This window comes from Sarcophilus harrisii, chromosome 3, assembly GCF_902635505.1.
Source record: "Sarcophilus harrisii chromosome 3, mSarHar1.11, whole genome shotgun sequence".
Classification (NCBI taxonomy): Eukaryota; Metazoa; Chordata; class Mammalia; order Dasyuromorphia; family Dasyuridae; genus Sarcophilus; species Sarcophilus harrisii.
The window spans coordinates 423,342,113-423,355,230 of NC_045428.1; the positions used below are offsets into that span (position 1 = coordinate 423,342,113).

Sequence of the window (13,118 nt, forward strand, 5' to 3'; positions counted from 1 at the left end):
TTGGTTTCTCCATCTTTACAAATTAGACATTCTCTGTGCCACTGTCCACAAGAGTATTTGAACATTCCTGCAACATGACTAATTACAAAATAAATGTCTTCATTTAAAAAAAAAAAAAAAAAAAAAGCCATGAAAGGAGAGGATCTTTGTGGTAAGTTTAAAACATTTGATTTCCATGAAATATACAAAACCAATTCAAAATTATAAGAATAAGAGCCATCCTCCAATTGATAAATGGCCAAAGGCTATCATTAAAATGTTTTCAAAGAAGTGGAAGCTATCAATATGATGAAGTCCTGGATTACTAGGTAGGGTTGGGAGAGAAAGCCTGAAGTATCTAATAAAATTTTCCCTGAGACAAGAAGAGCAGAGTACTGATAAGTTTATAGTTCAATCCTCTATAATACTCTGCCTCATGATGTCTTTCCCCTTCCCCCTCCTCCATGCCACATGATGTCTTTCCTTTCATTCCTCATCATGCCTCTATTCTTTCTCCTTCTTATAATTAACTAACTCTTTTAGGATGCTAGATTCCTTTTAGGATTTAGCCTGCCAGCTAAGAGCATACTCCAACTTCATAGGGTGCTCCCTTTCTCCTGCTTAATTGTGAGTTCCACTAAGGAACTTGTCTTTTCCATCATTAATTGTTAAAAATCTCTTTCCTTGATAACTACATGCTTTCCCAATCTATTTCATATTTACCATTCCTGATAGCTATTGTAACCTCTTCTCCTAAATAAACCTACCAAAAGACCCAAAGAGAATAGCCATTGTGAATTTTCCACATGACTGAACCCCAATATTTGGTGCTATGAAATTGATGTCACATCAATTTTATCATCTGGTGCTAAATATCAAACACATAATTTGGGACTAGGAATTGCTACCCTGAACATGTCAAATAATTACATAAAAATATTCTAAATCTTTACTAGAAAAAAAAATGAAAATGGAAAGAACTGAGATTGTACTTCCAACTCATCATATTGGCAAAAGTGACTGAAAAGGAAATGACCAATGTTGGAAGGGTTATGGGAAAACGGGCATATTAATGCACAGTTGGTGGAGTTGTTAATTGGTTCAGTCATTCTGGGAAGCAATTTGGAACTATTCTCAAAAAGTTATCAGGCCTGCAAACCTTTTCATCTAATGGTAAAATTAAACCATTAGTAGCCCAATAGATACAAAGATATCAAAGAAGGCAAAAAAGAAGTGAAGGGGTGTCCATCAATTGGGAAATATCTATATATAGTTCATGAATGAAATAAAAATGCTATTGTGCTATAAGGAATGATGAAAGAGACAGTTTCAGAAAACCTGGAAAGACTTGCTTGAACCAATGGACAATAACATAAGTAGAACCAGAACAATTAATAAAGTAACATTTTAAACACAATTTTGAAAGACTTAAAAATTCTGATCTATTCAATGACTAAGCACAATTCCAGAGGACTGATGGTAAAGCATGCTATTCATCTCACAACAGAGAAATAATGGACTCAAAATACAGTATGAGACACACATTTATGGGCATGGCCAGCATGGGACTTTATCATAAAAGTTTTGTGTTCTTTTCTCTCAATGGGAACAAGGAGTAGAAAAGAAGATTAGTATTTTTCAATTGGAAAAAATAAAGAAAATGTACATTTATAAAAAGTAACATAAAATGTATTTTGTTGAGCTCCTTGCCTTTTACACTAATAGGTAGTTATTTGTTTTTCCAACTACTCATCTTGGTTTTGTTTGATGACATGTGATTTAATAAGAGACAGAGATTCAAACATACAGACACATAGAGAGACAGAGGGAGAGACAGGAATAGAGAGAGATACAAGAGATAGAAACAGTGAGAGAAACAGAGACAAAGGGAGACAGAGAATGAGAGAAAGAGAGAGAGATAGAGGCAGAGAGATTAGAACAATTAGAGCCTCAACATTTAGGGGAATAAAAATACTCTAAGTTATTAGAATGTCAAAAATCTGACTTTTTTAATGATTTCAAATTAAGATGCCACAAAAGAAATGTTAGGGGATTCCAAAACATATATATGGATTATGACACCTGGCTAAATGCTTATTACAAATAATTCAACAGAACTTTGTGTCTTGTACTCAGATATTTTGATAAATATAATAATAAAACAACAACATGAAATGTTTTGCAGGCAAACCCTTGACAAATAATTGTGGCACTGAACTCCTATAAATCACCTTATTTCTCAGAATAGTGAATACATCCTTAGACTTGAAATCAAGAAAACTCAGTTCAAATCTTACATGACCCTGAGGAAACAACTTAATCTGGGCCTCAGTGTCCTAACATATAAAATTTGAGAATCAGACTAGATGGCCTGTAAGATCCCTTACAACTCTAAATCTTTGATTCCATGATACTCAATAGATGTATTTATACTTCAGTCTCCTTGCAGATATATAGTGGCATAATGTGGAAAGTTCTAAAAAGATATAAAGTGAACATGCATACATTTACTATATGCCAAGCACTGTGCTACTTAGTGGGGATACAAGGAAAAGCCAAAAAAAAAAAAAAAAAGTCCCTGCTCTTAAGGATCTCATAGTCTAATGAGAAAGAATAGACAAAAGATACAGGTAGGATAATTTAGAGATAATCTTAAAAGGAAGAACTAACATTAACAAAGCTCAAGAAAGACTTCTTTTAAATGGTGGGATTTTATTTGGTACCTGAAATCCTACCTTCTACAATCTTGTGTATATTTTGAATTCTATACATAAGTTTTATTGTTCACTATTTCCCAAATTTCTTCATGTATATAATGCTGCATTAAGTTCAATTTGGTGTGCATCAGTGCATCAGGCCAGAGGTTATATAGAAGAAAAAAAATATTTGCCCTGACAGAGCTTACAGAGTAATCCATATGGTTTATTGAATAAAGCATTGTTTTCTTCTGAACATGTGAATTTATTGTGCCCCCTCCTTATTCAAATCATCCCAAACTTTTAAGGATCAACTATGCTCTAATTTCTTTTTTTTATGTTTTTCTCCTCTAATTAGAGCCTCAACTATTATTTCCCTTTTCTGAATGCTTTTAGAATATCTAGTCTATACCATGCAATTTGGCATACTATTTTACACTGTATCCTGAAACCACTTTTCCTGTAATGGCATTTATGCTATTTTCATCTCCTCCAACTTGATTGTTTTAGTTCAAGGGACAATGATTAATGGTTCTCTTGTATTCCTACAATAAGATAATCAAATTTTCATTGATAGTTTCAAGTTTTTGGTGAAGGAATTTTGGCCAAGACATTTCCAAAGTCTCAGTCAAGTGAAAGAGCAAGGGATCTGGATCTGAGTAGAAAATAGACTAGGGATTCAAACTATATTCTTGTGTCCTATAAAAGAATTACAGAAGATGCAATTATATCAATTAGCATGTACCTGCCCTTCAAGAAGAATGCTATCAGTGCCTCCAGTTCCTTTTCTTTCATCTTTTATTAATCCTGTAGTCTGGTTTCATACTCCAACATTCAACTGAAAATGCTCTCTCCAAAATTATCAATTTTCCCCTAAAATAAAAATTATTTATTCTTTATTATTTTTTAAATTTTAAGTTCCAAATTCTCTCCATCCCTTCTACTTCTCTCCCACCAGAAGGCAAGCAATATGATACCAACTGTACATATGAAGTCATCCAAAACATAATTCCATATTAGTCATATTACCAAAAAAAAGGGAAAAGAACTAAAGAAAGTGAAAAAATTATGCTTCAGCCTGCACTCTGAGTTCGTTACTTCTCTCTCTGAAGGTGGATGGCATTTTTCTAAACACCTTAGAAGTATCATGGATCATTATCTTGATCAAGTAGCTAAGTATTTCATATTTGATCATCATTATTATAACACTGTTACTGTGCAAAATGCTCTCCTGGATCTGCTAACTTCATTTTACATCAGTTCATTTAAGTCTTCCCAAGTTTTTCTGAAACCAGCCTGCTCATTTCTTTGTGCATCTGTCTTTTTTTAAATTTTATTTACTTGCTAATGTATTTATTTATTCAAAATTTAAATACAAAATAGAGAAAGAAAAAAACTATATAATGTACACAGTAACCCTTCTTCATTCCTTAGAAAATACTAACTATGCCATATCAATCATAGACCACAATTAAACAAATAAAACCAGAAGCCCCTTAATTTCCCAATATTCTCCTAATCATCATTTTGGGAATAGATATAAATATATCTTCTTTATACACAGTTGTTTTCATGTGTCTCCCCAACTAGAGTGTGAGCTCTTTGAGAACAGGGACTGTCTGTTGCCTTTCTTAACTCCAGTGCTCAAATCAGAAACTGAATAAACCGTTAACAAATGCTAGACCATTTGATTCAACAATTTACTCTGCCCCACCTCAGCAAAGTAAAGTAATTTCTTATCTTCTCAATAACAAATAACAACAACAAAACAGAACAACCCTCCTCCCTTAAACCTGTCTGGACTTTCTCCTGTCATCATCTTTATAAAATGTAATCCTGGGTGATATTTGCATATCTATCTATCTGTCTATCTATCTATATATATATATATAATTTACACACACACACACACACACATACATATACATAAATATATATATATATATATATATATATATATATATATATATATATATATATATTTGGTCCCTGGAGTGGAGAAGTTATACTGGATGAGAAGGAATCACAGATCAGGCAGGTCTCTGTAGAAACAGAGACCATCTGGCATCTGCAATATATTTCCACCTTTATTCCCCACAATGGGGTTAAAGGGGTGGAGAGACAAAGGACAGGAACAAAGAGGGCGGATGCCCCAGGTTCTCTGGAAGTTTTCGCTGGTTGTAGCTCTCAAAAAAAAAAATAAATAAATAAAAAAGGCTCCAGTCATCCATCAAACCAAAAGTGTGCAGTGACCCCACGCAGGCCTACAGAGTTGGAAAGTGGGAACAGTCAAAGAAAGACAAGCTGCTTTCCTTTAGTGCTTTCCTAAGAATTCAATGCAAATTGGTGCAGAGACCAGCGTGGATCAGGAGAGGTCGCTCTTCCCTCAGAGCAGCCATCCCTTAGCTGGCAACACCTCCCACGGTCAATGCTTTCCCAACCCAGCCAACTTAAAACAGCCCCCGGGCGAGCAGGAGGGGAGAGAGCAGAGCCTTGGCAGGAGCTGCTGGTGGAAGGAAGCTGCTGCACTTCGCAATTCCACAGAGGCTCCTGGAAACTCCTATATCCCGGGGACCGTAGTGGCTTGTAAAAGGAAAAGAGAAAGGAGACCTGGAAGCTCCGGAGTGTCCAAGTCGCAGCACCACCCCCGGGGACACCTGTTCCTCTCCCTCCACCCCACTCTCCACCCCTTCCGACCCTGCGCCACCCGGCGCGCCCAGGCACGCAATGAATCCAGTGCTGGGCAACCAGACTGAAGCGGCCGGGCTCTTCTTGGCCAACAGTAGTGACTCTCTGGAGCGGGTCCTGCGTTGCTGTACCCAGGCGTCCGTGGTGACAGACGATGGCTTTGGGGAGAGCGGCCAGGACGAACGGAGTCTGTACATTATGCGAGTGGTACAGATAGCGGTTATGTGCGTCCTGTCGCTCACCGTTGTCTTTGGCATCTTCTTCCTCGGCTGCAACCTGCTCATCAAGTCGGAGGGTATGATCAACTTCCTGGTGAAGGATAGGCGACCCTCCAAGGAGGTGGAGGCGGTGGTGGTGGGACCTTACTGACCACCTTCCACTCCTTCGCCACAGCTTGTTTCCCCCTATCCCCGTCCTACCCACCTTGCCAAACCCAACTGCGCCTCTCAACCATCTGAGATCTGGCGAAAGAAACTTATTGGAGTGATCGCCTCCTAATAATTCTTCGGCTGCTGCTTCGGTCACCGTCTCTTCTACTTAAGGGATGAAGCGATCTATTAGTCTCGCTCGGTTCTTTGAACGCCTCCCACCCTAAGAAGAAACCTCACCAACCTCTGTGCACTTCTGGGATAGTCCAGCAAAAAGTAATGAAAGAAAGGGGTGGGGAGGATGATGGAAAGCAATGGGCAATAACTTTCTAGTTTCTGGGAGATGTCCCGTCGCCCGAGATCACGGCAAAGGGAGAGATACGCATCTCAGCTTGCATGTAGGGACGGGATCTTGGGGAGAAAGCGGGGAGGGGTGGTCTAGTCCCCCTGACAACGATCCGACTAGTCGCCTGGCCTGGAGCCGCGCTTCCGAAAATGTGACCTATGTAAATACAACGCGACAGACTTCACAACAACGACACGCAAACTAAGCAAAACAAACAAACAAAAACAAAAAACACTCCCAAATCCAGTCCCCTCTCCATTGGAAGGGACAATCAGTAACTACATTTTGATTGTAGCCCATTGTTTTAAGGGATATTTTGCTTAAATAATAATTATCATAAAATTTTGATAAGTCGTTTTCCAACCCTTTTTGTTTGACCGTGGGTTTAGAATTTTGTCTTTTTGAGGGAGAGGAGATTAATGTGGGGGATGGGATTAGTGGGGGAGAAGAGGGGAGAAGACGGGAATTAAGGGGAAGAAAGGAAAAAAACAAAAAACAAAACACCCGCGAATGTGAATGTTGTGAATTGTCTTCTACTGTCGCTTTTCTTATTTCCATTGTAGTGTGCAAGGCTGGCCTGGAGCTGGCCCATGGGGTTCGGGGAGCAAAAGGGGTAGCATGTGAAAGAGTACTGCACGGGTTTACACAGCAAAAGTACTTTGATCTGTGGCACAATTTTTATTTTTTTTCCTTTATTTAAATTTTCTGTAATAAATGCTTATTCAAAAATGTTCCCTTTGCTGACCTTCTGGTGGTCTTTTCGCGATTAAGTAAAAGGAGGGTAAGGAAGAGGGGTGCGTTGGTGAAAGAGAGTAAAGGACAGTGGAGTGGGCTTGGGGAACTCAGGTTAAGGTTACAGATCAGAGGGACTGGGCAGGTGAATGAAGAAAAAGACAGAACAGTGAAGCAATCTGACATTTTAAAGAATGGCAAGAATCCTTAAACATGCTATTAAGCAATGTAAGGGCAGCATTCTTTTGTTTTTCTATTAAATCATTATCATCATCATCATCATCATGTTATTTATTGTTGTTGTTGTTGTTGTTATTGTTTAATATTTCATTTGGATTCTGTGAGCTGAGTCAGACAGGACTTCAAGAAAGCTGCCATGGGAGGGTCAGACTTCCTTACAATGCTCCAGTGGGAAAACAGGGCTAATAAGCTAATGAAAGGAGAGATAACTTAACTTGTCTTCTGGGAAGGTGATTTACCCCAGCTAACGTCACCAAAAATGTTTTATAGTAGTTGATGAGATTTTTTTCTTTTTGCTGGTTGGTTTATAAAAAGAAGAAAAACTGGACTACACACATACACACATACACATTTCCCCGTGGCAAACTATTAATATGAATTCTTATAATGCTTGTTGGCCTAATACTCAACATTTCTCTTTCTCCTTATAGAAAAGGTTAATGTGAGTTTTGGGAAAGAAGGAGAGACAGAAAGTGAGACAGAAGGAAGGAAAGAAAGAAAGAAGGAAGAGAAATGGACACACAAAACAAACACACTAAATACACAGACACACAGACATGCATAGATACGTAAACACACAGTCACACAGAGAAATACAGAGACACAGAGGTGGATTTAAATTATGTATATATTATTTGATAAAATGGAAGAATCCCAGAAAATAGAAGTTAAAGGAGTTAGCCAAGGTCCTGAATACCTGAGTAGGCATGGAATTTATAAATCAAAAGTTAGGAAGGGAGAATAGAAAAAGAGATGGAGCTATAATTGGCCAGTCCTATGCATAGGCCACATTTAGGTCTGGGCATTTGGCACAGTTTAGATGACAAGCAACAGGAATCAGTGACTTTTGAAAGCACAATGGAAACAGGAACCCTTTACTGAAGCTTAAGCTTCACAATTTGTGCTGTTAATCCTTAAAAATGGGGCAGGGTCCTGGAATGCTACAAGAAGATAAAGGATCTATTATTAATTCCATAGGATTAAGGAACAGTATAAATGATTTCACTGAAGAGATTTTAGGAGTGACACTGCTTTCTGGAAATGTTTTTCACTCATTCTAGAACAACTGGTATAAATAATGTCATTGACCCAATGACATAAGCCATCAAATGCTAGTCAGTGACCTGTCTGGTTGCCAAATATCCCTGTTACCCCTCTAGCAAATCTTGCCATTAAGCCTAAGGTGGTTAAATTTAATACTAATGGAAAATCTAGCTAGAAAAAAAAAGAGTTTATTGGCCTCCCTAGAGTTCTTGATATTCAAATGCAAAGAGCACATTTTTGAAATCTATTTTTATTACATTTTATGAATGGTGGGGCAGAGGAAAGTATGGCACTATGGTTAGGGAAAAAGCAAACAATTTAATTAACAGAGGGAGTTTGCTATGGTATGGTGTAGTGTTAAGAGCACTAGTCTTTTTTAAATATATTCAAATATATTTATTCATATAATTTTTTTTTAATTTAATAGCCTTTTATTTACAGGTTATATGTATGGGTAACTTTACAGCATTAACAATTGCCAAACCTCTTGTTCCAATTTTTCACCTCTTACCCCCCACCCCCTCCCCCAGATGGCAGGATGACCAGTAGATGTTAAATATATTAAAATATAAATTAGATACACAATAAGTATACATGACCAAACCGTTATTTTGCTATACAAAAAGAATCAGACTCTGAAATATTGTACAATTAGCTTGTGAAGGAAATCAAAAATGCAGGTGGGCATAAATATAGGGATTGGGAATTCAATGTAATGGTTTTTAGTCATCACCCAGAGTTCTTTAAGAGCACTAGTCTTGCAGTCAGGAGATTTCGGTTCTAATTTTGGCTTCTGTTACCTTGAGCAAATCATTTTGTTTCTCCTGACCTCAAGTTTCTCATCTTTGACATGAAATGGTTCAACGAAATGACCTCTCAATTCTATTCTGACCCTACTATTCCAGAACTAAAGATTTACCTGTTCAGAAGCTTACTGAGGAAAACTAAGTCTATTGCTCCATTAGTTTGAAGGGGGAAAAGATATATATTGAACATGTCCTTTGAGACTATAAATAGGATCATAGTTTGAAAACTGGAGGAGACAATTAAGTACAATCTCAATTTTATACCTGAAGAAACAGAAAATCAGAAGTTTTAAGTGACTTCTCCAGGATGACAAAGTTACTAAGGTCTTCCTGATTCCAAATTCAGGACCTATCCATTATGCCATATAGGTTGTGCTACTCTCTCAGCTTCACAGGATGTTTCTGTGTTCATTTTTCACTATTTTCAGTCAAAATCCAGTCAAAAACTAGTCATTTAGAAATAAGCAGGGTATAGCTAATTGAACCCCTTTGTATCCTGCTGAGTGGGTGATGTCTTTGCATAAAAGGACATTTGGAGAGTTCCAGCTTGCCTAGGAATTTGAAATTCATTTATTTGCATATGGAATATATATCCCCTTTAAAATCTCACCAGATCTAGATTTAAATGTGATGGGATGCCTGAAACTTGGGGTCTGACCAGAAAAGACTTTTTTCTTCCTTTTTTCCTTTCCTCATTTTTGTCCTTTATTGAATCCTTTGCTTCCTCCAGGCCATTTCATATATCCCCTACATTTATTATTCAGTCTAGATTTTCTCCCCAGGTCTTTGAGATTTTGATACCAATAACTCCTGTGAAACTTACATTTTATTTAAGGTAGGTCTATATGAGAACATAGATATGTATGAACATTTATAGTCTAGGATATATGCCTCACAACAAAATTCAAAGTGCACAAAAATTCACAGCCTTGGGGATTACTTGCCTCTAGCAATCAGTTTTTATCTTATCTGTGGTGGGAAAAAATGGCCCTTATATCCATTTGTTACTTAGAGAGATGCCAAGTGGTTCTGGTTTTTATAGATGTGCTGACAGGAGCAAGAAGCTTTTTACACCCATTATGTCCTGATGGCCACACAGCAGTGGTTTCTCAAGGCTCCCAATCTTCCTCATGCCTGTCTGCCTTTGCCACTATTTTCCTTCATCCAGTTCTAACAGCTGTATGAAAATGGCATTTTATCAATCTATGAGCCTAGGGGGTGATAATCCTTTCCCACTGACACATTACAAGGTACAGGGGGATTATTCCACAGTGAGAGTGATGTACTTCCTAATTCCTCCTGGCTAGTCTAGTCCCCAGAGACTAAGGAATATAATAGACAGATGGAAGAAGCCACATGATTTTGTTATCCTGCTCTCATTGCCAGGACCTTAAACCATAGATAAGAAGTCCAAGGAGATACATTTCTTCAGATCTAGATTTAAAAGGTGATGGGGTACCTGAAACTTGGACTTGATTAGTCTAATAGGTATCCTGGGGAAAGAGCTCCTAGGAAAACAGTATGTCTAAGAGGCATAACTTGTAAATCAACAGATGTATCCCTACACATTGAGTGACCTAGCTTCCTGGTGACACTCTTTGTTTTACTGAAATTATCTTCTGCTTGAGTAACTTTATTCTTTCATTCATGTATTATTTTATATTAGAGATAGAGCTAGTTTGTCTCTTTGCTTTTCAGAACAAATGTGTGAATGAATCAATGAACAAATTAGAAAGTATTTAATAAGTGTTTTCTAAGTGCATACGTATTTGCTAAGTGCTAATAATAAATAAAAAATTGAAGATTGTTCTTGCTCTCAGAATGCTTACATTCTACTAGGGAAAGAATATCCACAAAGAATGAAGCAGTTTAGGGTGACGTACTGTGGTTTGAAAAGCTACAAAGAAGAGTAAATAGATATAGCTTTTTTAGCAGCAAAAGCAGTATTGATGTGATTATAGTTCCAAAAGTGGAATAGCTGAGGATGAGGAGTGGTTTCTGAGTAAATGGCCTGGGAATAAGTCATATTTGGCATTAACTGACCTGATACAGTGACCTGTATATAACTGGTATATACTGACCACATATGTGAAACACCAATCAGCAGGATGTGGGGAGAAGGCCCAGTAGAAATTCTGAGAGTAAAAGGGTTAAATCCTCTAGAGTATGTGTGAAGAGGGGGAAAAAAGCAAAGGAAAAACTGGAATGCACTGTTTAGAGAAATCTAAAGGAAAGAAAAGCAATCACTACTTCTACCAAGCCAAAGGTCAGTTCTGCTCCCAGGGGACCCTCCTGGTGACTTGTCTCCTCAGGACTCAAAGCCCTCTCTTCTCCCTCTCCTCAACCCTGTGGAGCTGTTCTCTGCATCTGGCTCCTGCAATGGGCAAGCAGCATTCTACATTATTTTATTCTCTGTGTTGGAAAGAACTATTGTAGCCTTGACAATTCAGAAACCTAACCTCTACTGCCAATCTGACATTAACTTACTGCATCACCTTGAACAAAATTCTGGCTTCTTTATGCAAGTTTAAATGCAGTTTAGATTATTTTATCTATAGGGACTCTTCAAATTCTAAGATTTAGTGCTTACTACTCTATTTCATCCCTTGATGTACTTTATAGTTTATTTCATTGTAAATCTGGAACGTGCCCTGGCTTTCATATTCTGAATACCCTCAGAAACAGGAGATATTATTTACCAATGAAATGACTTTTCAGAACCATTCTGAGCCTGTGTAAATGACTTCTTTAGAGATTATTGACAAGTCTCTATATATCCCAAATGTTTCTTTACTCACTAGGCAAAGTTTTAAGAAGTCAATATAGGAAAGAGGTAAATAATATATTTGCATGTAATTCTGATCCTAAGCCAAAGTTTATGTATATTCTTGTTGAATACAACTATGTAGGCCATTCTGGAGGCCAATTACTAGGCTATTCTTACCCCAAGAGAACATTTCCCTCTGGGGCTAGTAATTCTTGACAACAGCTGCCTCACATGCAGTTTAATGTCATACTTACCTCCCAGCCGATTTGATGGGTCACTCTGGGGTTTGTAATGCCAGGAACAGATTGCAGGGTTTGGTCTGTTCCATAAGATGCAAGTCTGGTTTGAAAGCCTGTTGAAGCAACAAGCCTGTTTCAATCCCCCAAATGGGAATTGGTGAGTCTTTTATCTACCTGCCAAATCTCATTCAGACAATTTGCAAAACAGTTTAAAGAGGATGTGTTCTAAAGTCTATTCCCACAGCTGCAAGTGTTTTCCAATGTTCACATTTAAATGTTTGAGGCTAACTCATCTAGATAGCCAAGGGCTTTTAACCTTTTCTCCAGTATTTTTCTTGCATTAGTTTAGCTATCAAATTAGTCTTATAGGCCCTAAAAGTATTTTCTCAGCATCATTCATTTATGTATGAAAATTTTGGAACAGCTAGATTTAGGAAGTGACTGCATAATTCATAACACAAAATTACCTACATAATTTATGATGGCACCAGTAATGACAATGATATTCTGAACTTATTTTGCTTTCAGATGCTCAAAACTATTCAAATATTGTTATTAGGATAACAAAGATAAGAGTAAAATCTACTTGCTCTGTAGAGTGTTTTGAATTTACTTAATTATGCTGTCCTATGCACATTTTTTATTTTTATTGTCACTTTATAACGTGTCAGAAAACATGTTTTTATATATAAAGTATTTTTATAGTTTTTTTTTTTTATATTGTGGTGCCATATTTAGTCCTTATAATATGATTTACTGAATTTATTTGATAGGATTTATTATATTTTAACAGTTTAAAAAATTAAATCTGGAGTCTATAAAGGTTGTTACTCATTTAAAAGCAGGGGATTATAGGCATGGGACATCACATAGATTGTTAGTGTTTTGACAGTTAGACTGCCAATGTTGTAGTTAGATTTACTGAACTGATTTTTAAGCTCTTTTTAAGAGAAATGGATTGCTGAGGGGGGTGAAAAGGGATATGAGAGTGATATAAAAATAAAAGGTATGAATAATATTTGTTAAAGAAATCCAAGTTCCAAGAAAAGGTTAGGGATTATGTGAGAAAAAACACAAGAAGTTACATGGAACTACATACAATATCAAGACCCGTGTCTGGAAAAGATACCCATTGGCCTTTATTCCCAGAGTATGTCTATTATCAATGATAGCTCAATCCAGCAACTCAGTAGTGGTGGTCCAGACTTCATTA

At 37.2% G+C, this 13,118-nt stretch overlaps 1 protein-coding gene across 1 annotated transcript in view; it reads left to right on the forward strand.

Moving 5' to 3' along the window:
• Nucleotides 1–5,073: 5,073 nt before the first annotated feature.
• RPRM (reprimo, TP53 dependent G2 arrest mediator homolog) overlaps nt 5,074–13,118 on the forward strand; it is a 51,973-nt gene continuing 43,928 nt past the window's right edge. Inside the window, exon 1 of the mRNA XM_003763872.4 lies at nt 5,074–6,007. Within this exon, the coding sequence (XP_003763920.1) occupies nt 5,403–5,732 (330 nt within the window). The 5' untranslated portion in view covers nt 5,074–5,402 and the 3' untranslated portion in view covers nt 5,733–6,007. The remainder of the gene's footprint in view (nt 6,008–13,118) is intronic.